Consider the following 27,160-nt stretch of genomic DNA (forward strand, 5'->3'; position numbering starts at 1 on the left):
TATATGTGTATGTATGTGTGTGTGTGTGTGTGTGTGTTTGTGTGAATGAATAGATTACCAGAGCTGAGGAGGTGCCTTGAATGTCTCCGTGCTGCATTCAGGGACAACACACATAAAATTGGTCAATCCACATAGTGACCGACATAGAAAACAGCTCAGGCTTCTATTGATTTCCATTCTCATCCAAAGAATAATAAAGTACTCACATGGGTGCACACGCTTTGCTTCCGCACTCAAACACATCAGGGGACTTTTCAGTTAGTATTGATACAAAATAACATTTTGTCTATAGTTATCACTTAATTTAAGACAGAATCATTTCTGATGATGTTGGTACCTCAGAATTAGAAATATACAAAGTGAGACATTAAATGCCTCCTGGCCAATCAAGGAATACTTTAAATTATTTATTATTATTGCTTTTATTTAATGCATTTTAAATTTTATATCTCTAGTACCATAGTATTATTAAAATTGAGTTAGTTCCTGTACTACTAGTATTATTACCATTGTGCCATTGATTTGTTTATAGTACTATTACCATTTATTAACTATATATTATAACTATAGCTTAGCTCAGATACTGGTAGACTGTTAGCGTAGCTTAGCTCAGATTCTTGTAGAGAGAGGTAGACTGTTAGCGTAGATTGGCTCAGATACTGGTGGACAGAGGTAGACTGTTAGCGTAGCATAGTTTAGAGACTGAGACAAAGGTAGACTGTTAGCATAGCTTAGCTCAGATACTGGTAGACAACGGTAGACTGTTAGCGTAGCTTAGCTCAGATACTGGTAGACAGAGGTAGACTGTTAGCATAGCTTAGCTCAGATACTGGTGGACTGTTAGCATAGCTTAGCTCAGATACTGGTAGACTGTTAGCATAGCTTGGCTCAGATACTGGTAGACAGAGGTAGACTGTTAGAGTAGCATAGTTTAGAGACTGAGACAAAGGTAGACTGTTAGCGTAGCTTGGCTCAGATACTGGTAGACTGTTAGCTTAGCTTAGCTCAGATACTGGTAGACAGAGGTAGACTGTTAGCATAGCTTGGCTTAGATACTGGTAGACAGAGGTAGACTGTTAGCGTAGCTTGGCTCAGATACTGGTAGACTGTTAGCGTAGCTTGGCTTAGATACTGGTAGACAGAGGTAGACTGTTAGCATAGCTTGGCTTAGATACTGGTAGACAGAGGTAGACTGTTAGCATAGCTTGGCTTAGATACTGGTAGACAGAGGTAGACTGTTAGCGTAGCTTGGCTCAGATACTGGTAGACTGTTAGCGTAGCTTGGCTCAGATACTGGTAGACAGAGGTAGACTGTTAGCATAGCTTGGCTTAGATACTGGTAGACAGAGGTAGACTGTTAGCGTAGCATAGTTTAGAGACTGTGAGACAAAGCACCAGATGAGGATGTACTTTTAGAGGAGATGGTTTTCACACCTTCAGATGGATCGATGGAGAGAAAAGAGCTTGTGAGTGTTTGTCATAACTGCAGATATCAGAGCAATTTCAGAGTGTTTCATTTATTGATCAGCTGCTCTGCAGGAAACCAATCACCTTCCTATCTGTGTAAGTGAATTAAATCCAAGTGTATGTGGCCCCCCTGGGTTTAATGTTATAGGAGGTAACATCTGGGTCGTCTTAGGCCGCATCGATCAGAGAGGGAGGGGGAGGAGAGCCGAAGGGGGAGAAACGGAGAGACAGAAGCCTTCTCTCCGCCTCACGCTTCACATCTCAGAGAAGAGAAACAAGAAAGGAAGCAAAACGGACATAGCAAGATACGTTTGAGTCAAACAGTGTTATTAGTTTCAAGATTTGTTTTTTCAAATCGCTGAAAAAAAAAAAAGAGGATCTCAATTTTTTTTAATTGAATATCTCACAACAGTTATTTTTATTTAATTTTTCAAGAAACCCCAATGATGTCTTACCAGGTGTTGCTGTCAATCCTCTGGGTTGTCATGGCGATGGTGGTAGACCAGGGAGGTGCAGCACGGGTGATGAGTGGTGAGTTAAGAAATTCCAGTTTTGAAGAGTACTGAGTTCTTGTTATGTTAATCCCACATGTAGTTTATCAATGAATGAACCTATTGTGTGAAATCAAAAGTAAATAATGATGAATGTTATATAGCAAAAGGAGATTTTTTTACCAAATAACATCAAACAATCACATTAAAAGTAATTTATTATGTGCTAAACAGTAAAAGCTTTTTTGCTTGGACTAAATTAAGTACATTTTCAGTCATTTTCCAGTTATTTTTAATATGACTTTGCACTTGGTACTCTATTCATTAAATACAGAGCAGTGGGTAAATTGCAAAATTCTTGTCTAGTCTGTCCTATTCAACTAAATCATTCATAATTTACAGTTCAGCTTTCTGTGTTTTTATACGCATTTATAAGAACCAGTTTGTAGATTCAGACTGTACCTCACCTCTTCAACTCTATTTAGTGGATCAGGTCCTGACAGAGAGACACAGAGGTAGAGATGGTAGATATATATATATATATATATATATATATGGAGCTCTTTAGCGATGTTACCAGTAAAGTGATGATGCTGCAGAAGAAGAATCCAGCTAATCACTTAAAGTAGTGTGTGTGAGGCTGTTTTAAGCAGAGTGTGTTTTAATCACTGCAGATATTCACCACACACACACAATCACTCAAACACACGCACACACACACAAGCCAGAAGATGTCTGTATCTTCTCTCTCAGTGACTCTGCTGTTTGCTGTTATGTTTTCAATTGTGTCACAAATATAATACAGTTATTTCACGTGTTGTCCAGAATGGATCTTAGGGAAAAGGATGCATACTAGAAAGATATCAAGCACATAGAAGCCTCTCAGTAAGGGATCAAGTACTAAGAAGCCTCCTAGTAAGGGATCTTGATTCTTAGACAAGATCAATGTAGAAGAAGCCTCTTAGAAAGGAGCAAGAGGAGAGCTTTTGTTGTAATCGAGTTTAGGATGAGACAGGCGAAGGTTTACTTTCATCCCTCTTCAGTAGTTAAGGGAAGAATCTAGTTGTGATTGATGGAGGACAAGCTTCCTGTTTAAGGGACCCCAGGAAGAAAGGCCTCGTAGTCTACTGTAAAAAACCACAAAGCTGGAGGAACTCTTTATCTCCTCCTCTCAGGACAGACGGTGTGTCTCAGAGGTCCAAAGCGTCCCTGCTACAAAATCGCATACTTCCACGATGTGTCAAGCCGCGTCTCCTTCAGGGAGGCTCTGCAGGCCTGTGAGATGGACGCAGGAGCTCTGCTCAGCATCGAGAGCTTGGAGGAGCAGACGCACATCCAACACCTGCTGCAGGTGAGACACCTACTCCTCTTCATCTCCCCCTCTGCATCTCCTCCTACTCTTCTATCTCTCATCTCCACCTCGGACCCCCGGATGACTTTGCTATTGCGAGAATTACACAAAGACAAAAATGGCATTTTTATAAAAGTAGCTGCTAGTCCTAATTAGTCCACTGGGGGTCGCACTCTGGGAGTGAGTGCATGTAGAGCTGCTGATAGGCCCAACCCTAGCAACCCCCCCATCGACCATCTGCACGCCACCCCCCCCACTCCGCTAACTCTTTATTGGCCCGCTCTGACCCCCGCCCATGATTTTACTGGTCTGGCCCACCTTAGATCAAAGTAGGCAGAATGTGGCCCCTTACCTAAAATGATTTTGACACCCCTGCTCTAGAAACTGCGCTCAGGAGCAGTGGGAGGAGCAGGAGGAGGAGCAGGAGGAGGAGGAGGAGCAGGAGGAGGTATAGCTGACGGTGATTTCTGGATCGGTCTGACCCGAAGGGATGGAGATGATCAGACTCATCCTGAACTTAGCAACACCTTCACTGCCTGTCCAGAGCGCTACCATTGGACCGATGGAAGCCCCGCCCCCTTCAGGTGATGATGATGGAAGATGATGGTGGTGATATTGGTGATGATGAAGAGGAGGACTGTGATGGCGGTGTTGGTGATGATGATGATGATGATGATGATGATCTAGGAACTGGTATTTTGATGAGCCGTCCTGTGGAGGAGAAGCCTGTGTTGTGATGTACCATCAACCAACTGCCCTACCTGGACTGGGTGGAGCTTATCTCCACCAATGGAACGACGACCGCTGCAACATGAAGCACAACTTCATATGCAAATACAAGCCAGGTAACATCAGCCAATCAGCTTCAGTCTCTGGTCACTTTGTTGTTTCTTGTTCTTCTGGGTTTGTTTCCTTACGGTTGAAATGCACTTATAGAAAGTCGCTTTGGATCAAAGCATCAGCTAAATGACATGTGATGGAATGTCAGATGCTTCAAGTCCCGCCTCCTTCCATTATTTTTGTTTCTTTCATGATTTGTCTCTTATCCTTCTTTCACTTATCACTTAATTTGTTGGATTTGATTCATTTAGTTTGTTCACTCACCGTAACTGCCCTTATGTTTTCTTTTTAGGGTTCCTGAAAGCAAAGGGCCACACACCTGTGGGGCGGAGCACAGGTGAGCAGGAATGTCCTCATTAGTTCATGTCTTCAAATAAACACACATGAGCTATGTGTGTGTATATTTATGTGTGTCCTCAGAGACCACTACAGCTGGACGTGTGGTCAAACAACCCACTGGCAGTGAGGAGGTGCCCCCTCAGGTGACCATGGCTGGAGCTTCAGGTAAAAGCCCCTCTGACCCTTCTGACCCCTGTGAACTCTGAAGAGGTGTAATGGTTGTGTCTCTCTCCAGGCATGTTACTGGTGTACGTCATCATACCCACAATCCCCCTGCTCCTGCTCATCCTGATGGCTTCTGGGACATGTTGTTTTCAGATGCTCAGTAGAAGGTAAAAATAAAGAAACTACAAATTCCAGGGTCCATTTCCTCCTCTTCAGTCTCTAATGGCGGCTTATTTCAGAAGCCTCACCACATCTACATCATCAACACAACCAGCAACACAAGCTCGGTATCTGCTACATTTAAATAGTCATAAAATGTAACTCCGAGCTGTTTGGATAGGCGACTTCATCTTATAGAACTTTAAAACAAAGATTGCTTTTTTGAAGTGATGTTTGTCCATTAAATTGTCTCCAAGGACAAACATCTTGTTTTTTATTCACATCACAACTTCAACACATTCCTCTGAACATTTGCTTACCTGATCAGGTCTCATGTGACGAGGGGGGGGGGGCTTCACATCTCAGAGGCTTTCAGTGAGAGACGAACGCTTCCTGTGATTATAGAAGGTCAAACACCGATTTACAGCAGCACCTGGCTCACGTGTGTGTGTGTGTGTGCGTGTCTGTGTGTGTGTGTGTGTGTGTCTGTGGGGCCACTTAATCACTGTAGATTCTATAGACCTGCAGTATGTTGGAAATGACCCCAGAGCAAAAATACTAATTCAACAATGTAAAGTACTTAAAGCTGTTTTATAGCAGAAAGACTAAAGTGCAAGTACTTGAAACCTGCAGTACAGTAATGAAAGTACTCTCTTCTCGCAGTACTCCTCGCACAAAGACGTCTACGACGCTACATTCAAACCTTTGGATCTCCAAGACGCCCAAAGCAGACCGGATGGAGGTCTGAGGTCCTCAGTGAAGTGCAGGTGATGAGCAGCAGACAGAAGGACCCGGGTGGAGTCACAGCAGAGGGATTAATACTTTTGCTCAATGATCTTTAATCCTTATATCCAGGTTCTGTGTGTATAATGTATTCTGTTGATGTAATAACAGAAAGGAGCTCATTGAGTTAATACACATGTAATAATTGTTATACAACACAATCACAGGAATAAGGTAATAAGTTTAACAATAAACAAACCAATTTTAATTTACTAATTATAATGAATCTTGTCACAGATGAAATTCAAATGAAACAAACAAATGTTCATGAGTGTAAATGAATACGTACATGAAACGTTACCTGTGGTGATGTCATGTTATTGAGCACCTGTATGCACCACAAACCATCTGATGTGTAATGTGATTACACCAGCGCGATGTAATGTGATTACACCAGTGCGATGTGATCAGTCCTTACACTGTGTTGTTTCTATGTCTGTGCACGTGTGTATTGAACATGAACGAGTTTTAAAGACATGTCTTTATGTATAAAATACACATATTGTAGCATTCCATGAAAGAAATATGTTATTACCACACACACACAAATCATAGATTAGGATGTCAAAAATATATACATATATTAATATGAAAATAAATCTTAAATTCAGAGGACTTCAACGGAACAATAAAGATTAATTGATCACCTTTATTAAAAAGAAAGAAATGAGAAGATGATTAACAGAAAGCGTCTCTGAGGTTCTGTCAGACCGCCTACATGCGTCTCTGCATCTTCAGACTGAGGGGTCAAAGGTCAGCAGGACTGGGCACGCTCAGTAACGACCTCCATGTCGTCTACAGCCACCACCGTCTCCTCCTGTTTGTAAGTCAGTGCAGGTGTCATGTCATCCTCAAACAAGATGGGTGGGGCCTCCTCGGCGGGTTCCGCCCCCACGCCGTGCATGCGCTTCCTGTGCTGCTGCAGGTTGCCGCTGCGGTTGAAGCGCGCGGCGCAGAGGTCGCAGGCAAAGGGGCGCTCCCCGCTGTGGATGATCACGTGTCTGGCCAGCTGCGAGCGGCACTTCTTGTCTTTGCCACAGATGTGGCACACAAAGTTCTGTGGAGGCCGCTCCCCGTTGGCGTGCACCACCTCGCGGTGCCTCTTCAGGTGGCTGAGGCGGCGGAAGCTGCGGCTGCAGAAGTCGCAGCCGTAGGGCCGGTGGTCGCTGTGGATCAGCGAGTGGCTCGCCAGCAGGGACTTGAACTTAAAAGGCTTGCCGCAGACGGGACAGGAGAAGGCCCGGGGGGGCGCCGCGCTCCTCTGGCGCCCGGCCGCGAGCGGCGAATCGCTGACTTTGACCCGCAGGTGGATGCGTAGGTGGTGCTGCTTCAGGCAGGTGGCGCGCTGGAAGGCGCGCAGACAGATGCCGCAGCGGTGGGGCTTGTTGGCCGAGTGGATGCGGGCGTGAGCGGCGAGGAGGGCCTCGGACTTCAGCCGTTTCCCGCACACGCCGCAGGACAAGGCCGCGTCGGGGGGCGGGGCCTCACCGCCCTCGCACTGTTTGGCGTGCACCAGGGCCTTGTGGCGTTTCAGCTGGTACTGGCGGCCGAACTTGCGGCCGCAGATGTCGCAGAGGTGCGGCCGCTCGCCGGTGTGCGTCTGGAGGTGGACGGCCAGCTGCGAGCGGCACTTGAACTCTTTGCCGCAGTGGTCGCAGAGCAGCGAGCTGGGCGGCGTGGACTCGGCGGCGCCACGGACGTGGGCGACCTTCTTGTGGTGCTCGAGGTCGTTGGTCCGCATGTAGGCCTTGGGACAGAGGTCACAGCTGTGGGGTTTGACCCCTGAATGGATGACCTCATGGGTCTTCAGGCGGGACCTACAGCTGAAGGTCTTCCCGCAGGCCGCGCACAGCCAGGACTGGACGGCGCGCTGCTTCTCCCGCCGGGCGACGCCATTGGGGTGGAGGCGGGTGAGGTGGTGCTGCAGGTTGTCTCTGCGGTTGAAGCGGAGGTCACACAGGTGGCAGGAGAAGGGCTTCCTGCCTGTGTGGATGAAGGAGTGTCGGGCCAGACTCGACTTGTTCTTCATCACTTTACCACAGACGTCACACACAGTGCTGTCGAGCTCCAGCTTCACCGAGCACACAGGTGCATCATGGGAGTCGGAGTCCAGCTGCATCTCCTCCCGCGCCGCAGCAGCAGACGGGTGAGAGTTCACAGCTGGGGGGTTAACAAACATTACATTTTGATAATATATCATCTTGATAGGAATAAATAAATGCATTTCTCTATAAAATAAACAGTACAGTTTTCTATTAAATAAAATTGCATTAAAATTAAAATTGAAGAGGAAATAGACAAGATACACACTGTGTGTTACATATTGGAAAAACACAAAATGAAAAATAAATTACATTAAACTGCATTACATACCTTTTAACTTTTATAAATCTATTTATATAAAACTTAAATAAAGTAATTCAATTTGTAAAGCTTTACAATCTGTTCACATGCAGCATTGTGAAAGAAACCCTTCGATGCGGTGAAAGAGAGAAGAAACCTTAGTGAGAACGTTGGAGAAGGATCAATACGACAGAAACAAAAATCAGAAACTGACGTGCGATATTTGGTCGTAAATGAAGACAATCAAGACTTGATGGACGACACGGCTTTGTTCTGTCACTCACCTCCCTCGGGGGGATTCCAGGTGGGGTCACTTCTGTCTTCTTCATCCTCCTCCTCCTCCTCCACCACCACCTCCCGTTGGATGTCATTAACAGGTGACATGCAGCGGTAGCGACGTGTAGAACAACCTTGTTTGGTGGCTTTTGACCTCCGAGGTCTCCTCTGGGACCTGGATCGAGGGGGTTTGATGGTTCTGGTGCAGTGCTGGAGCAGAGCACCACCGTCTGGTCCATCAGGTCTGACTGAGAAACACTGCAGCAGCATTGAGGAGGAACCTGCAGGCAGTGATGACACGTCAGCACACACACACACACACACACACACACACACACACACACACACACACACACACACACACACACACACACACACACACACACACACACACACACACACACACACACACACACACACACACACACACACACCTGTTTGACTCCAGCTGAGCTGCTGGTTCAGCAGGTCCACCTGGACAGCAGCGTCTCTCCTCTCTGCTGATTCGCTCTGACATCCCACCTCCTTCTTCTCCTTCCTCTCCTCCTCAGGACTCTCCCACTGACAGCCCACTTCCTTCCTCCGCTCTTGCTCCTCTTCGTCGTCTCGGAGGAGGAAGACGCAAAGATGTTCTCCTCCTCCAGGAGGCGACAGGAGTCCAGACGACATCTCTGAAAGTATTCATTGATCAGCAAATTTATTTAGATATTACTGCTTAAAAAGTAGTACATGTTCTAACCAACTTAGCACACGTACTACTATCAGGTCAGTACCTTTATATTACACGTGTGTTTACGACAAATTAAACAAAGTCACGTTGATATTCTGACGTTTCACCAGCCTTTCCGTCTCCGTATTGTTTAATCGTCGGGTCACATGCGAGAATTAGCTAATACTGTTAGCACTAGCATGCTAACGGAAGCTAACATGTGAATCGGACAGGTGAAATAAAAGAGTCCGTTTTACCTGCACGCTGCTCGGTCAGCGATGAGTTCGCAGCAGCTTTTTACCTTCGGGAAGTGTTTCAAACTATCAACAGATTCAACTGTGACACCAAAACATATCCGACACGACGCCCGAAACCGGAAACAGAGCCACTTTTTCTTCTTCTGCAGGTTCGTCCATTTCCGCCAGGATGCTTTGTCAGATGGAAAATGCTGCCCCCGGAGGACAAACAGCGCAGCGGCGCTTCAGAAGTGCGCAAACTTAGATATTCTTGTGGTCGCGCAATTAGGGGATAAAAACGCGCTCTCCAGGCCCCGTAAGTGCTTTACGATGGACTTGATCCTTTGCACACACGTGCTCTTGGATGTGCTCTACAAAAAAGCCAATCTTGTTACTTTCTTCACCCTGTTAAAGGTTTTTTTTCTGTTCCTATGTGAACAGACTCTAAAACAAAATAAAATTAAACAAAATACAATATTATTAATATAAATCCCTCTTAGAATTTACATACACACATGCACGCACATAGTTAGGTGACAGCTGAAGTGTATACACATTTTTATTTTCAGTATTTTGGAATCATACAACATAAATAAAAGCTTTCATTACAATAGTTCTTGTCTGTGCCAGAGCCATATGTAACCAGGGTCACACCATCTCAGAGCCATATGTAACCAGGGTCACACCATCTCAGAGCCATATGTAACCAGGGTCACACCATCTCAGAGCCATATGTAACCAGGGTCACACCATCTCAGAGCCATATGTAACCAGGGTCACACCATCTCAGAGCCATATGTAACCAGGGTCACACCATCTCAGAGCCATATGTAACCAGGGTCACACCATCTCAGAGCCATATGTAACCAGGGTCACACCATCTCAGAGCCATATGTAACCAGGGTCACACCATCTCAGAGCCATATGTAAGCATGGTTAGGTTGTTTTCTGGTGTAAGTGGTTCTGATGGTGGAACATTAACATTTTATAACATGATTGTCTCCCTCTGTGCTTCACAAGAACAATGACAACAACATCAACACTAAAACAACCAAAGGAATAAATATTCTTCTTCCTGCTCTCTGTAAATTATTAACAACTCGCCCCCACGTTCGTCCAAAACCAAACCAGCAACCAGCATCGCCCGGCTGCCCTGGAGCAAACAAACAGGATGGACAACCTGAGGGGGACCAGACCCGGGGACGATGCAGTCGCTATGGTTACCCTCTGCAGCAAAGATCTTAAGGTTTACAAATCGTAACGGTTCTTAATGAGAAAAAACACATTTGATGAATTCATCTCAACTCGAGGTTGTTCTTCTGATCCTTTGACACAGAGTAAGTTTGAATGTGCATCCATTTAAACGACTTAAAGGACCAATGTTTATTTTTTAGCATATTAAGGAGTCCTGTGAGCTGACAGGATGTTATTTTGTAAATAGTCCCCACAAGACCTACATTTTGTTTTGTGGTTAATAAATCTCTTTCGTAATCACAAAATCTTTTCTTGCAGTTACTAAATCTCATAATATGTAAATCTGTCCTCATTATCACAATATTTTTCCTCATAATCCTAAAGTCTTTCACATAGTCATGATATCTTTTCCCATAATGCCGATACCTTCCCCTTGTTCACCGTAGCGTTTCTTTGGTGTGTGCCGTGCACTTCGGGATCATCGTATTTTAATTATTAGTCAAAGAGCATTAAGTTGATGAACACAATGAATGTGATGAATATTATAAACATGTCCCAGAAGAGTCTTCTGGTGGACAGGTGACTTCAGTTAGGTCCTGCAGCAGATGCTCCAGATGTAGGAATCAGAAACCAGGTGACAGGTGAGTCTGCCGTTGTTTTGGTTCTTTTACTTTCATTTTGACAAAAAATGAAAGTTAAGTGATTCATGGGGAGTAAACAAAGTCCAGTTAAAGAAGGCAGTGCAAGAACAAGGTCCTCCTCTTCCTCCTCTTCCCCTGCAGTCAGTAGTTTTCCTCCTCCTCCTCCTCCTGATGATGATGGTGATGACGATGAGGGAGCTAAGCGGAGTTGAGATACTCAAGAGCCACTTCATAACAAAACTTATGTTGTTCCTGTGGAGACATACAAAGGTCACCAGAGGTCACACTAACACTGGCTGTAGAGTATTTGCATGTGTGCGTGTCTATGTGTGTGTTTCTGTGTGTTATTGTGTGTTAGGCTGTAGTTACCAGCAGGTCCACCATGTTCGGTTTGTTGTTTCTCAGAGTTTTCACAGCGTGAAAAACATCGACGCATCTTTGTTGTCTCAACATCTCACAAACGATGCTGATGCTGCAAAAGACACCACTGCGACCTCCTCCATTTCTGAGGAGGAGATTAGAGGAGAAAGAGGAAAGGGGAGCGAGGAGAGAGGAGAGGAGGAGAGGAGGAGAAAATATTCTGTTGTTCACAACGTTCCTCACTAGATGGAGACAAAACCTCACTGATGAACTCTGGAAATAAGCTGAGCATTATTATCACTGAGTACAAGTATTATGGTACTATCTACGTAATATCAGTATACTGCAGTATCAGTAGCAATGTTAATGTTAAACGAGTACTATTGCGGCATCAATATTCATGTAGTATCTACTTGTGCTCTAGAAGTACTGGTGTCCCGTGGTCACCTTTGTGGTTGTCCTGGTAAAATAAAGGTTTAATTGTAGCACTAGTGTAATGTAGTAGTTTTGCATTATGAACAGTTGTACTATAGCAGCATTGCAGTACTCTTACAGGCAGTGCACCACTGTGCGGCCTTCCCCCCCGTCGTAGTCCTCCTGCCACTTCTCCACCTGGTGGACCAGCTTCAGGAAGGAGCGCTTGGATACCGGCGTGTCGCGGTACATCGGCCAGCCAAGGAACTGGAACTGCTGCACCATGCGGTACCCGTCCTGTGGCTGGGGGGCACAGGGAGGACAGGGCGCTCAAAACAAACAAACACACCCTCATGTCACTCCACACAGAAGAGAGGAGATGAGCAAGGACACAGAGAAAGTAAAGGGAAGTAGGATGAATTCATGGGAATGAGGAGGTAAGGAAACCAAAGAAGGATGTTTTAGGAAGGAAAGACGGATGAGTTTATATAAACAAAGAAAAAGTAAAAACGCACCCTGGCCGTGTTGTAGATCCTGAAGATGCGGCTGATGACGTCCTCCTCCAGGTCTGCAGAGACAAACTCCACCTGCAGGGAGCCGAGCCGATGGAGGCCGTTCTCAGGCCAGTACTGGGGGCACAACTGGGGGGGGGGGGGGGGTATAAATTCAGGTAGTACTACTACTCTATAAATCTGTTAAAAGGGGGGGGCATCATCAACCATTTGTTAATGAGTGTGTAGTGTGTGTTAATGAGTGTGTGTGTGTGTGTGTGTTAATGAGTGTGTAGTGTGTGTGTGTTAATGAGTGTGTAGTGTGTGTGTGTTAATCAGTGTGTAGTGTGTGTGTTAATGAGTGTGTAGTGTGTGTGTTAATGAGTGTGTAGTGTGTGTGTTAATAAGTGTGTAGTGTGTGTGTGTTAATGAGTGTGTAGTGTGTGTGTGTTAATCAGTGTGTAGTGTGTGTGTGTGTGTGTGTTAATGAGTGTGTAGTGTGTGTGTTAATAAGTGTGTAGTGTGTGTGTGTTAATGAGTGTGTAGTGTGTGTGTGTTAATCAGTGTGTAGTGTGTGTGTGTGTGTTAATGAGTGTGTAGTGTGTGTGTGTGTGTGTTAATGAGTGTGTAGTGTGTGTGTGTGTGTGTGTTAATTAGTGTGTACAGTGTGTGTGTTAATCAGTGTGTAGTGTGCGTGTGTTAATGAGTGTGTGTGTGTGTGTGTGTTAATGAGTGTGTAGTGTGTGTGTGTGTGTTAATGAGTGTGTAGTGTGTGTGTTAATGAGCGTGTAGTGTGTGTGTGTGTGTTAATGAGTGTGTAGTGTGTGTGTGTGTGTTAATGAGTGTGTAGTGTGTGTGTTAATGAGTGTGTAGTGTGTGTGTGTGTGTTAATGAGTGTGTAGTGTGTGTGTTAATGAGCGTGTAGTGTGTGTGTTAATGAGTGTGTAGTGTGTGTGTTAATGAGTGTGTAGTGTGTGTTAATGAGTGTGTGTGTGTGTTAATGAGTGTGTAGTGTGTGTGTATAAATATTGTGTCATCAAGAACAAATAAACTGATGCTTCACACCGTTTGAAACATTTGAGTCTTTTCTACAATCTGCACAAACCCGTTTAAAATGACTCCAAACACGATTTATAAAATAGGATACGCAGATTAATCATTTGTACATTTCCTCAGCGAAGGAAAACACTGGAAGTATAATTTCTCTCAGACCAAACCACAGCAAAACAAACATCCAAACATCCAAGTATATGATGGTAAATGTCACTTCTAATGAAGCTGTCAAACATTCACTGAGTGGTCTTATACGATCAGGTGTTTTGGGCAGACTGGTCCACAGGAAACCAGAAATCATGACTGAATGTGGTCTGCAAAGCAGAACCAAACCCATTGTTATCTCACAGGTTTGTTGTTGGAATGCTGCCTCATTGTTCTTTGCATGTTTATTTCAACATCTTACATTTTCTATTTCTTCACACTTTCAGCTATTAAACTGTTCAAGACATTCCTGCTATGACTGTACAGCTAGGGTTGTACCGCTACTAGAAAGGTACCGCGGTACCCTTACCTTTAAAATGGTACGGTTCTGACCATTTTTAGTATCGGTACTTTATTAAAAAAGCACTAAGTGTTCCGCTTCCTGTCCGGCTGCCTGCACGCATTGACTGGGTGGGCGGGGCTTCCAGCTCTCAGACGAGCAACAGGCAGCTGTCACTCACAGAGTCATATCAGGTGCCAGGTGCAGGAGCTGCTGCCGAGTCCGACCGTCCTCGGCTTATTGAAATAAAGATGCCAGAAGTGACATCTGGAAGTACTTCGGCTACAAAGCAGACTGCGACAGAAAGCCCGTCGACACACAAAGACCCGTCTGCAAAACGTGCCTCAAGTCGCCCGAGACAAAAGGAGGGAACACGTCAAACATGCACCTGTGTGACAGGTTAGCAAATGTGATTATAAACACCCCAAGCTCACCCATATGCACGAGTAGCCCTAGCTAGTTTAGCTAAATTAGCTAGATTAGCTAGTTTAGCTAGATTAGCTAGATTAGCTAGTTTAGCTAGTTTAGCTAGATTAGCTAGATTAGCTAGTTTAGCTAGATTAGATAGATTAGCTAGATTAGCTAGGATGACCAGACCTCCTCTTTTATTCCTGCAAATGTGCAGGATAAAAGAGGTAGTTTTGTGGTTGAAGGTGAAACTCCTGTTTACTGTCTGGTCTTTGATGAGCTGCTGCGTCTCCTTGTGGAGCCTCCACTGACACCCAGGAGCACGTGAGCAGACACCACCATGAAGATAAAAAGGAAGACAATGCTGTGTTTTGTGTGGCTGTAATTGATGGGTGTCCAACTCATTTGAGGTCAGGGGGCGGCGGCCATTACCACGAAAGACCAAAGTGTCTAAAGCAGCCAGAGAACATCTGTCATGTCGTTAGCTAGCTAGCTAGCCTTTTTGGCTAGCCTTCACTCACCTGTGTGACTCATGCACAGACATCTGCGCTGTGTCTAGGCAACACAATTTCTGCAGAGTTTTCTAATTTCAACTGCTTGTGTTTCTGAGGCCTTCTACTCTAGGACAGGCTTCTGTGAAGGCTTGTGTCCTACAGTAGTAACCCTCACTATCAGCGTGAAACCTTTGGAGGATTACTGTCCACACCTGGCTCTCACGTAGACGACTCGTAGGGCTGTCAGTAGTTTTATTTCTGGTGAATCTTTCTTCTTTTTATCAGCGTGGCATTTTTGCGGCAGTGGCCAAAAAAGAGCAACAGGTTGAGTGTGTAGTGTGTGTGTGTGTTTATTAGTGAGTAGTTTGTGTACCTGTGCCGGGTCGACGTCGTTCAGCATGACGATGGACGTACAGTGGTAGTCGAGGACCAGACGCCAGAAGTCCTTCACTGTATTTGGCAAAGGATGCTGGGTAACGATGAACGCAGACGGCTGCTTGTAGCTCTGTCACATGAACACAAAGCCATAGTCAGCAGAAAGTGACACAACATGAAGGAACAACAAACTATGACCAGCAGATTGTGTCTCACTTTCTCTGAGATGTAAAATGAAAATTGCTCCCAGGTAAATCTTGACTTTCTCTAACGAAGGTGCATCTCATGATGAACCATTACATGGCAAGTGTGTATATGGCTCAGCACTACACAATTACAATGTCTGACAAGGAAGGACAAAACGGAGTCGACAGCCAGAGAGAAGAGGAAGAGGAAGAGGACATATGCATGTTGATAAGAGCCACACCTGAGCACACCTGACCTGACCAAACAATACCGAGCATCTTGTCACCTTTACACTCTACATCTCATCCCTCAACAACAGAGGCTCAGATTGGAGATGACTTGTCAAAGTACAGTTTGGGACAATGTCTTCCCACGCTGCATCGCAGGAGAAGACACTCAATGTGATGAGGATGTGGACCTGCAGACAGGAGCACCAGGAGGTGTAGGGACTCCACTGTAATACAGCACTGCATCTACAGCTCTGCCTCAGAAGATTCTACTATGTTCACATTTCTACTTTGTTTTTGTCTTTGGGCTATGAAGTGCTGTCTTTTCCTTTCTGTATCGCAGTGACATGTCTGCCAACACATTGACCAGCTTCTTGCAGTCAATGTTCCACAAACACGTGAGTGTAACATCCAAACTTTAGCCTTAGTTTACATCAGAACCTCCTGAAGGCCCAGTTACACTGATACATCCTGACTGAAGTGACACCATCATCAATATTTCCTTTTTTGCTTTGAATATTTCTGGTTGCACACATTAACATGAACATCGATAATCTTCTGAAGACTACGTGATGCGATTGAAGGCTCCATGAAGGTCACATACGTCCATCAGAGCCGCGTTGATGTAGTTGGAGCTCTCTCCGTCGATGGTGATGAGGAACGGCAGGCAGCGGTCCGGAGGCAACACGTCCATGCAGCGGTTCTTCTCGTGGTTCCGAGGAAGCAGCGCGATGCTGCAGTCCTCCACGCGCAGGGTGGGAGTCACCATGTTCAGAGTCTGAGCCCCAATCACATCGCTCAATCACTCCCGATCAATGTCATCATTAATCAAGATCAATACCACCGGCAATGACGACATTCATCTCGACTATCCTTTCGTACGTTTATACTGACATTGCACTGACATCATGGTTTATTACACTTTATTACAGTGTTACTAACATTAATAACATACATTTCTAACTGAAGAGTTGAACTACGTTTAATATTTAAAGACATTTACAAGCAGAAACAGGCATTTATTTAAATCCATATATTTACCCTAAACTCCTCTTTGATCTGACTGGAGTTGGTCTGAGGATCCAATCGGTTCATCTCGTAGTAAACTGACCGCAGCTGATTGGCCGGAATAGCTGTGTCACCGCAAAGACACGCCTCCAAGATGGCATCGTGGATGAAGACGTACTGCTCCTGGACAGGAAGCGTTGAGATGTTTGTAAAGAAGAGCACACCTCCACTTCCTATCAGCTCCCTCCTCCCTCCACCCCACCTCCTCTTGCTCCCTCCACCTCCTCGTGTTTGGTTTGATTGACAGGAGAAGTGTTGCTGAAATGTCACTTCATAAATGATTTATGTCAACACACAGAGGAGGAAGAGGACGCAGAGAAGAAACATGGGAGAGTGACATTAAAAGAAAGACAGAGAAGGTCATCGCTTTGTCCACTTCTGTCACATCCTGTCAGTCACCTTTTGATGACATCACAGCCTTGACAATATGAAGAGTCTGAGTTGAGGACAATAACCACGGAGACTCTTAGTCTGTTGTTAATGGAATCATTTTAAAACAATGGGTCAGTTGGTACGTGACCCTTAATGAAAGAGTTCCTTTAATAACCCATAAATGATGAAGGTGCTGCTTGCAGGTACCTCGGTTTGGACCATGTTGACCCGTCGTGCTCTCAGCTCTCGGACACAGTTGTAGATGTCGACGACTCCTTCTCGCTCCGCCATGTCCAGCATGATGTCGATGACCATGAAGCAGCCTGTACGTCCAGCCCCCGCACTGCCACACACACACAGACACACACACACACACACACGTTAGAGGTGTTCTTCGTGCGGCCCCAGGTGGCCTCAGGGGTCATGGGGTACCTGCAGTGGACCACGGTGGGTCCGGCGCTTGTGGGCGTTTTGGCTTTGACGCGGCGGATGAAGCCCAGCAGGCCGGTGGCGTGGAGCGGGACGCCGTGATCGGGCCAACCGGTGAAGTGGAACTGACGGATCTCCCTGATCTCTGCCACGCCCCTCTGAAACACACACATGCATCGTGTACATGTGTGTGTTTGTGCGTCAGTGTGTAACCATGTGTGGGTCACAGTGTGTGTGGGTCATAGTGTGTGTGGGTCACAGTGTGTGTGTGTCACAGTGTGTGTGGGTCACAGTGTGTGTGGGTCACAGTGTGTGTGTGTCACAGTGTGTGTGGGTCACAGTGTGTGTGGGTCACAGTGTGTGTGGGTCACAGTGTGTGTGTGTCACATTGTGTGTGTCGTACCTTCTCCACAGCGAAGGTTCGGATCACGTACTCCGAGAGCAGCTGAGTCTCGATCAGCGTCACTTTCATGTCTCCGTAGATCTCAGTGTCGTCCGGCCAGTACTTACAGCACTTCACCTGCGCACACACACACACACACACACACACACACACACACACACACACACACACACACACTTTATGTTTATTTATTACAGGCAGAAATGAAGTGACTTTTTATTTAGGCCAATATTAGAATCTCAGCTTTACCCTGCTTTAGTTTGCAGTTGTGTATAACTCAAGTGTAGTTGTGTGTGTGTAACATTGTAGTCCTCATTCAGAGCTTCACACATCTGTTGTTTAATATCTAACACAAATCAGCTCCTCCACAGGGGGAGACCTGACTAATGCACTCTGGGAAATGGAGTCCCAAACTTCATCAGTCGGGGAAAAAACAACCAGATGGCCACAACAATCAGTGTGTGTGTCTATGTGGACTCACCCGCCCCACCTCCACCAGGTTGGTTACCATGACGATGGCAGCGGTGTTCTCTTGCCAAACCATCCGCCAGAAATCATAAGCAGTCTCCTGCATGGGACCTGAAATACACAGTGAACTTTGTATCAGGAGGTGACACATCTACATGAATTATAATGACTTTTAATTCATTCAAAGTCACACACACACACACACACACACACACACAACAAAATACACAAAAAATGTTTTAATCACTGTTGGCAGTCTGTGTTTTGACGAGCTAATTAGTTCATGCTAATCCATTCCTGTCCTCAAGTGTTTTACACCGAGAATCTGCTGCCGGGACACACACACACACACACACACACACCACACACACACACACACACACACACACACACACACACACACACACACACACACACACACACACACACACACACACACACTCACACACACACACACACACACAGACACACACTCACACACACACACACACACACACACACACAGACACACACTCACACACTCACACACACACACACACACACACACACACACACAGACACACACTCACACACACACACACACACACACACTCACACACACACACACACACACATCCTCTTTGGAAATGGGCTCCTCAGGTCAGAGGTTAAAGAGCTAATAATAGAACAAGCAGAAGTAACACCTGGAGGTCATTGGTTGCTCACCTTGAGTAGCGATGTAGTGGTTTGGTCTGTGGTAGCCCTGAGAGAAGAGAGGAGGAGCATCATCATCATCACTTCATCATGGACATGCATTACCTAACATCTAGCTGTCTATCATGTGGAGCAGCACAAATCAAATATTCCTCTCTTTACTCTTTGTATAACTTTATATCTTTTATATCTTTTCTGTTTATTGTTGGGCACCAAAATACGAAAACCCATTTTCCAAAAGTAATAAATAAAGCCGCTGAAAATGGCCTCACTAAGCTGGTAAACAAACCAACCCTCTGCAAGGGTGTTTACAGAGTCAACAACAGCTGACTGATGACACCCATCGTCATGGAAACAGGACGTTACAGATCGACCTTTGAAGGATTAAAGTAAAGTGTTACTCACGTCCACGTAGTTGGCGTTGATGTAGTCAGAGCCGCCATCTCCGTCCTGAGGCTGCAGACGCACACGAGAGTGGTCGTCTGGTCACACACACACACACACACACACACATTTTTTAATTAGGGAGCTTGTTGCCGTGGTGAAGCTCAATATAATCACCTATAATGAGCTTCCACTAATAAATAAATATCTCTTCTGCTATAATCACGTTAAATAAACAAACAGATGAATTATGTCTCATCACACACTTTTATTACGTCTTCGAAACATAAAGCTTCCAGTTCATCAATTAAATTAAATTAAACACAATTTATAACTAAATAACAATTAATCAATTAGTAAAAAAGTTTTCTATTTAGTGTTGCAAATTAGAACATCAACATCAGACCATAACGCAGTTATAAACAGATAATAAATGTTTACTAACATATAATATGATCATTTATCATTTAATTCACAAGAGGAGTTATTAACACCCACAAGTGTTGTTATCCAGTTATTACATGTTGAAATACTAATTAGAGATAAGGAATACCTGCAGATATCAGTAAAAATCCACGTTACAAATGATTTCTCCCCTATTTGAACTTTTGTGGGTCACATTAATAAACTCTGCTTCTAAGCTGGTAAATAAACATCAGAAAGTGTTTTTCAAGGGGAGCTTGTTCAAAATGTAACAAATGGTGTTTAATATTCATATTTTATATAACTAGTTTCTGCAGACAACTTCCGAACAAACGAACATTAACTACATTAAAATATTTTGTTGCATTAATCTCGGCCACATTAATCGCATCGATTAATACGTTTTTGTTGTCAGTCCTATACAAATAACCTATATGTTCTATATATGTTAACATATATGTTATTTGTATATTGTTTGAAGGGTCCGTTAGACCAGCTGTTTGTTCTACTGGAGAATAACATCCTAAAATGTAAAAAACAATGAATTTAATCAACTGAGAAATTCATTCACAAGTCCCTGTCAGTCGGTGTCATGCCTGCAGCTGATTGTCTGTCACTGCTGTCACACACAGTTAATAGAACATACACACCAACACAGAGAGGAAGAGGCCCTATGTGTGTGTGTGTGTGTGTGTGTGCCTTTTATCGGCTGGTGTGAATACAAAGTGTTTCCCTGCAGACCACCATAGCCTCAGCTTCTATCACACCTCATTAGCATAATTACAGCCCTACAGGACAGAGATTGTGTGTGTGTGTGTGTCAGCCAGCAGCTGAAAGTGAGCAGCTGTCAGCACTGACTTTCTGGGTCCACATTTGCTTCAGCGGTTCCATGTTGTGTCTCTGAGACCTGGAGCTGTGTGATGATAAGAGCTGACGTGTGTTTCCTGTCTGAGCTGAAGACAACATCATCGGTCAATGCTTCACACTCTGTTTGTTTATCATGAACATTATTTCTCCTCGGGGGGCTTCCATTTAAGTTCATAACGTGTATCTAATGTCATCTTCAATGAGAAGTCTACTGAGACAATCCAGCCCCCAAACACCCACCGCCCATCCAAGACCACCAAGACCCAATGCCTCTGACCATGTGTGGCTACCTACAGGCGATGATGTTTCCATAGCGATTCTTCATGCGGTTTTCATCCTTTTTGGCCGAGTCCCACGGAGCGGACTGTCCCTCAAAGAAGCTCTGAGAAGGCAGAGACACACGTTGTTCAGCAGAAGCAGAGCCATGAAACATGAATAATGCAGCGCGAGGGTTTGATCTCCCTGAACGCACATGGGTGCACATGATTACGTCCGATTATGAAAGACGTCCTTTCTGGTAGTGTTTAATGGAGTAAAAGTACACCTCTACTCGGTGACAGAGAGAGGAAATGATGCTTCTCTCTTCTGAATCACATTGAAGTACATTTTGAATCCTTTTTCCTTTATTCGTATTTCACAAGCAAACTGAAAGCATCGAACGCATCAGAATCAGAAGCCTTTAATTGCCACATATGTTACACTAGAGGAATTAGACGGTGCATCACATTCTGAATCCAAATCATTTGCATAAAAAAGTAAATATTTTAAATTTACGTTTTGTTCCTTTCTGTCTCTTTGTGTCTGTGTAGTAGTTTAGAATCAGATTCCACATGTTGAACTCTGGATCTTTATCTTTCTATGGATCATAACCGCTGAGTGTGACACACTTTGATCCACAGCGAGTCCCCTGGGATGCTCATTAAAACGCCTGCAGACAGTTTGTTGTGTGTGTGTGTGTGTGTGTGTGTGTGTGTGACAGCAGTCTACCAGCTTCAGACATCATCCCACTAAGAGGTGTGGAAGTCATGTCAAACTCTCTGAGAGAACGGAGCGTGAGGTGAATAGTTTGTGTTTTTCTGTTATCTGGTGTCTTCATGGTGTGTGTGGGGGTGTGAATGTGTCACGTGATTGGTGTAATTTGTCTTTTTTTGTAGGTTAGCATTAGCGTGGCGTGAAGCATGTGGCGTGTTTCTTGTGCTTGTTTCTTGGAGGACTACAGCCAGGGGGGGCGGGGGGGGGGGGTAGACTACACCTGAGAAGGGGGCAGGTGAAGCCCAGCAGGAGGGTGAGGTGGGACAGTCATCAATAGGTACGGGTTGGGTCCAGCTGGTGGAGCTACACCCAGCAGCAGGCTCAACAGGGAAAGGGACACAGTGGGTGTGTGTTTGTAGATGCTAACGCTATTCCTACATATGAAAAATCAGACTCTTTGAGCTGATAAGAGGACCAAATCAATAATCAATACGCTGGTCCAGGAGTCCTCTGATGATAGTGGATGGTTGATGTTGGGGGGGCTGTTGGAAAAGGGAGCCGCATGCTGTCTGTGTGAAACAGGTAGGAAGGAACGTGAAGAGCCTTGGGACTCCCTGAGAACCTGCTGTTCCACCCTTTAAGGAAGAGACCTTCATCCACACAGGACGGTGACTTTTGCCACTAAAACAGGACTTCATGCATTCACATGTGATGCACTAAATGATGGCTACTAGATGTCATACAGCTGAGATGAAATAGTTTAAACGCATTGATGGTGATCATGTTGTGTGATATGCAGATAATTAGCTCTGGAAATAAAAGCTAGTTTCCTGCTGCATCCCGTGAAGCAGCAACCTTCTGGTGGAACAGCTTTCTGGAGGCTCCCATGAAGCCCAGTTTGTCTCTTGCATCGATGCTACACTGGGAACCATTCAGCTCTCTAAGAGAGAAGAGGCCTGGAAACCTCTGCTCCTTGTGTGAAGGAGCATCTATCACCATGACAACAGCAATAATAACCTTCAAAAGAACAACAAGTGATGTTTCACACATTCTGGGTGTAGTTTCCATATCTTTAACTAGATTGTGATGCTCAAACAAGCTGAGGCTCGGTGATGCTAAGCTACGATAAACAAGCGTTAATGTGTTAGCGAGCATCTAGAAAACAGGATAGAAACCAAGAAGACATCTTACCTCGTTAAGCTGTCCAACCAGATTAAGAGGTAAAGGAGAAGCATGGAGGGAAATAACAACATCTCTAATCAATCCTTCAAACATTGACTCGGCCTCTAAACCTAGTGAAACATCTGACATTTTTACTGAAATCGTAATATCAATGTTGACGTGACTGTTTTGCATTTATGAAAGAAATGACGGTTGGATGAGTTGCTGATGATGTAATCACACTAAAAAACCCTGAATTCATCTCATTTCATAAGATTAAATTTACACAGACACAAAAAACCATTTCTGATATCAAATATCTTTTCCAGAATCACCAAAGACCCAAGTAGCATCAATTCTCCATGACCACCAAGGTTCTTCATGAAAACCTGCAAGGTTCACGGTTTGGACCCGTTGTAAAAAGATCTCCTTTAGGTGACAAAACCAAGCAGCTCGCTCAGCTTTAAGCCTGGATGTTAAACTCCGATCAGAGTTATTAACGAGGATTTCTCTGCTGTCCAACAGCGCTGCAGATGTTTGGACTGGTTTCATCTATGTTTGGTTTTATAATGTAATTTCATATTAATCATAAACATAATATTGGAAGTTTAAGTGAAGCATTGTCCGCCTGTAGATCATCAGGAAACCCAGACAACTGCCAGATTTGTTACGCAATTCCAGTTAATATTTGTACAGCACCTTCTCTTGCAATAAATAAAGTTCTACCTTATTTTGAAATAAAGTTCCTATAATTAAAACTTAGCAGAGCTCACAGGTACTGGTGGGATGGAGATGCAGAGAGACACAGAGACACAGAGACAGACAGAATAAGTCCTCACCACTAGCTTCCTGCAGATGGAGGGTAAAAACACTGTGTGTATGTGTGTGTGTGGGGGGGGTATAATGGATTTACCCTGAGGGCAGCCCACTAGCAAGCACGCACACACACACACACACACACACACACACACACACACATGCATTATAGATCTTCCCTCCAGCTAATGGACCAAAACAGGGAATGCTTGTGTGTGTTCAGGTAAGTAACATCCATTAGTAAGTTTTTTTGTGATGAAAATGTGTAAACATGTCGTCCCAAACACACACACACACACACACACTGCCTCTTTTATTCAACCTTACATGTTGAATTCCTTTTTTCTTTATTATTCCGATCATTGCTAAGACGATTAGTTGATGAATTGATAAGTGATGATCATCAATATGTCGGTGAGACTAGAAAGTCTGGAACAGATGATCAATAATGAATGTGACAAGGTGTATTCCTCTTATTTGTTGAATAAAGGTTCAATCCATTAGTGGACAGATGAATTGATTATGACATGAATTATTACCTCCTCTGTGACGAATAATGTACGATAGCAACCAGCTGCTAACAACTTAGCAACGGACTAGTTTTTGCTGTTTTGTGAACTACAAAAACACACAACGTCTTGTTGTTCAGTCAGTACTTCTTCTGTTTCACATCCTTCAATCATGGTTATGAAGTAGGAAAGAATGTGAATATCTTAATCCAAAACATTTAATCATTACCTTAATCACAATATATCCAAATGATGTCCATGATTAGGGCTGTACTTCATAACGTTGACATTCTACCTTTTATATTGATAATAATGGAAAAATCTTCCTTTACTGTCTCTCTGTAATGTCTACGTATAAAAGTCATCATTTTTAGAAAAGATAAACAGACTAAAGATTCAGCTTTCAAGAAACAATATTTCACTGCACTGTAGCAGCGATCATGAACTGCAATCCCATAATCACAATACAATATATTTCCCATATCTTTTATGGGGATGCCATCATAGAACATTTTGAAAATTGATCCCAATCATCACAAGCCTTCTAGCAACCCTTTACAACCAGCCTGAGTATCCTAGCAACCGATTACAAAATGGTAAGCACTTGTCTAAACAACCCCGACAACAAAGCAACCACCTCTTCCCTGTAATCAACTCAAATGTGTTTCTTTTGTTAGGGGTTAGGGCCACAAGAAGGATATTTAACAGTGTCTTTAATAAACAAATGAAAATATAAAAACCTTCCATAGATGTGTGAAAGCGTCCTCACCTCATACTCCTCCTTGAAGCCGTAACCTTCAGCACATTTCATCTGGGTGATGTGCTGCAGTAAGTCGGCCACTCGGATGGCCGGGTGCAGCTGTCCCGTCTGGTAGGGCAGCGCCTCCCGCTCCGTCTCCCGCTGCTTGTAGTGGGACTGGACCAGGCTGCTGGTTTCACTGGTCATAGTGTGACTGTCGTCTGCGACAGAAAGAGCAGAATATGAGAATAGATGAAGACTAGCTATGGACTGTTCACAGTGATTTATATGCATACTATTTGACATTGCATGTGTTAGGTGATTGTATTGTATTGTGATTGTATAACAGTGACTAACCAGGTGCAAACTGACTGTAACAGTGACTAACCAGGTACAAAACTGACTGTAACAGTGACTAACCAGGTACAAACTGACTGCAACAGTGACTAACCAGGTATAAACTGATTGTAACAGTGACTAACCAGGTACAAACTGATTGCAACAGTGACTAACCAGGTATAAACTGATTGTAACAGTGACTAACCAGGTACAAACTGATTGCAACAGTGACTAACCAGGTACAAACTGATTGTAACAGTGACTAACCAGGTATAAACTGACTGTAACAGTGACTAACCAGGTACAAACTGATTGCAACAGTGACTAACCAGGTACAAACTGATTGTAACAGTGACTAACCAGGTATAAACTGACTGTAACAGTGACTAACCAGGTACAAACTGATTGCAACAGTGACTAACCAGGTATAAACTGACTGTAACAGTGACTAACCAGGTATAAACTGACTGTAACAGTGACTAACCAGGTACAAACTGATTGCAACAGTGACTAACCAGGTATAAACTGACTGTAACAGTGACTAACCAGGTACAAACTGATTGCAACAGTGACTAACCAGGTATAAACTGACTGTAACAGTGACTAACCAGGTATAAACTGACTGTAACAGTGACTAACCAGGTATAAACTGACTGTAACAGTGACTAACCAGGTACAAACTGATTGCAACAGTGACTAACCAGGTATAAACTGACTGTAACAGTGACTAACCAGGTACAAACTGATTGCAACAGTGACTAACCAGGTATAAACTGACTGTAACAGTGACTAACCAGGTATAAACTGACTGTAACAGTGACTAACCAGGTATAAACTGACTGTAACAGTGACTAACCAGGTATAAACTGACTGTAACAGTGACTAACCAGGTACAAACCGATTGTAACAGTGACTAACCAGGTATAAACTGACTGTAACAGTGACTAACCAGGTACAAACTGATTGTAACAGTGACTAACCAGGTATAAACTGATTGTAACAGTGACTAACCAGGTACAAACTGACTGTAACAGTGACTAACCAGGTACAAACTGATTGTAACAGTGACTAACCAGGTATAAACTGACTGTAACAGTGACTAACCAGGTATAAACTGATTGTAACAGTGACTAACCAGGTACAAACTGATTGTAACAGTGACTAACCAGGTATAAACTGACTGTAACAGTGACTAACCAGGTATAAACTGATTGTAACAGTGACTAACCAGGTATAAACTGACTGTAACAGTGACTAACCAGGTATAAACTGATTGTAACAGTGACTAACCAGGTATAAACTGATTGTAACAGTGACTAACCAGGTACAAACTGACTGTAACAGTGACTAACCAGGTACAAACTGATTGTAACAGTGACTAACCAGGTATAAACTGATTGTAACAGTGACTAACCAGGTAATATGTCATTAACTAAAAGGAAGATTTGACAATGATAACCCCATGTGAACATTTACAACAACACATACACAAAAACACAGATGAATAGCAAAGACATTAAATCACATGACTAGAGAGATGGTGGTGATTGGCCCTAGTTTCTCTTCACACTGCTACCAAAATTACTTGCAACTACAGTTTTATTAAAAATAATGTTTTAGTTGGACTATAGAATATTATTTCTACAGGTCTAGACCCACACCAGCATGGTATAAGCACTGGTGTAAACCGATTAAAGCATGGTATCGGAACTGGTCAAGATATAATTATCAGTAAAGGTTCAGACTCAGGGCAGTATATACATACACCTATATACATATATACTGAGTAGTATAAATCTAGACCCCTGGTCTAGTAGAGTATAGAATGAGTATCCAGATCCAGTAAAGTATCAGTATCAGTACTGGTCCAGGCCCAGTTATCAATGCTGGTCCCGACAGAGTACCACACGGTATCAGTACGAGTCCAGACCCAGGGCAGGATGTTATGATTGGTCTAGATCCAGTAAAGTATGGAATGAGTATTGGTCCAGATCCAGTTTCTTGGTACTGCAGTGTGAAAAGAGCAGAGAG

The 27,160-nt window shown here is 44.0% G+C and overlaps 3 protein-coding genes across 8 annotated transcripts in view; 1 reads left to right on the forward strand and 2 right to left on the reverse strand.

Moving 5' to 3' along the window:
* The first annotated feature begins 134 nt into the window (after positions 1–134).
* Positions 135–5,614, forward strand: chodl (chondrolectin). Of its 3 annotated transcripts, none has more exons than XM_062559257.1 (10): positions 135–1,466; positions 1,540–1,563; positions 1,640–1,998; positions 3,134–3,309; positions 3,691–3,893; positions 3,997–4,154; positions 4,442–4,486; positions 4,570–4,653; positions 4,724–4,820; positions 5,476–5,614. In XM_062559257.1, the coding sequence occupies exons 3-10, from the start codon at positions 1,911–1,913 to the stop codon at positions 5,558–5,560; spliced, it is 936 nt and encodes a 311-aa protein (XP_062415241.1). In that variant the 5' UTR covers positions 135–1,466; positions 1,540–1,563; positions 1,640–1,910; the 3' UTR covers positions 5,561–5,614. The 3 variants fall into 3 exon arrangements, with proteins under 3 accessions (XP_062415241.1, XP_037311368.2, XP_037311369.2); XM_037455471.2 differs by having other exon boundaries at positions 1,926–1,998; XM_037455472.2 differs by lacking the exon at positions 1,540–1,563 and having other exon boundaries at positions 1,926–1,998.
* On the reverse strand, positions 1,874–9,328 carry LOC119198385 (endothelial zinc finger protein induced by tumor necrosis factor alpha-like). Of its 2 annotated transcripts, XR_005114521.2 has the most exons (7): positions 9,181–9,328; positions 8,649–8,885; positions 8,223–8,495; positions 6,243–7,755; positions 5,516–5,688; positions 5,133–5,205; positions 1,874–2,078 (listed from the first exon to the last, which is right to left on the reverse strand). XR_005114521.2 is itself a non-coding variant. In XM_037455469.2 (4 exons), the coding sequence occupies exons 2-4, from the start codon at positions 8,881–8,883 to the stop codon at positions 6,350–6,352; spliced, it is 1,914 nt and encodes a 637-aa protein (XP_037311366.2). In that variant the 5' UTR covers positions 8,884–8,885; positions 9,181–9,328; the 3' UTR covers positions 5,784–6,349. The 2 variants fall into 2 exon arrangements, 1 of the variants encoding a protein (XP_037311366.2); XM_037455469.2 differs by lacking the exons at positions 1,874–2,078; positions 5,133–5,205; positions 5,516–5,688 and having other exon boundaries at positions 5,784–7,755.
* Positions 9,329–9,704: 376 nt separating this feature from the next.
* LOC119198384 (receptor-type tyrosine-protein phosphatase mu) overlaps positions 9,705–27,160 on the reverse strand; it is an 86,735-nt gene continuing 69,279 nt past the window's right edge. For all 3 annotated transcript variants that reach the window (XM_037455468.2, XM_037455466.2, XM_037455464.2), the window contains 15 exons: positions 24,821–25,011; positions 20,888–20,975; positions 19,325–19,401; positions 18,932–18,968; positions 18,240–18,337; positions 17,759–17,875; positions 17,359–17,513; positions 17,134–17,269; positions 16,528–16,677; positions 16,091–16,264; positions 15,072–15,203; positions 12,284–12,409; positions 11,908–12,071; positions 11,364–11,499; positions 9,705–11,246 (listed from right to left, as the gene is read on the reverse strand). In XM_037455468.2, coding sequence (XP_037311365.2) covers positions 11,193–11,246; positions 11,364–11,499; positions 11,908–12,071; positions 12,284–12,409; positions 15,072–15,203; positions 16,091–16,264; positions 16,528–16,677; positions 17,134–17,269; positions 17,359–17,513; positions 17,759–17,875; positions 18,240–18,337; positions 18,932–18,968; positions 19,325–19,401; positions 20,888–20,975; positions 24,821–25,011 — 1,835 coding nt within the window. In that variant the 3' untranslated portion in view covers positions 9,705–11,192. The remainder of the gene's footprint in view (positions 11,247–11,363; positions 11,500–11,907; positions 12,072–12,283; positions 12,410–15,071; positions 15,204–16,090; positions 16,265–16,527; positions 16,678–17,133; positions 17,270–17,358; positions 17,514–17,758; positions 17,876–18,239; positions 18,338–18,931; positions 18,969–19,324; positions 19,402–20,887; positions 20,976–24,820; positions 25,012–27,160) is intronic.

Source organism: Pungitius pungitius, chromosome 19 (assembly GCF_949316345.1).
Source record: "Pungitius pungitius chromosome 19, fPunPun2.1, whole genome shotgun sequence".
Taxonomy (NCBI): Eukaryota; Metazoa; Chordata; class Actinopteri; order Perciformes; family Gasterosteidae; genus Pungitius; species Pungitius pungitius.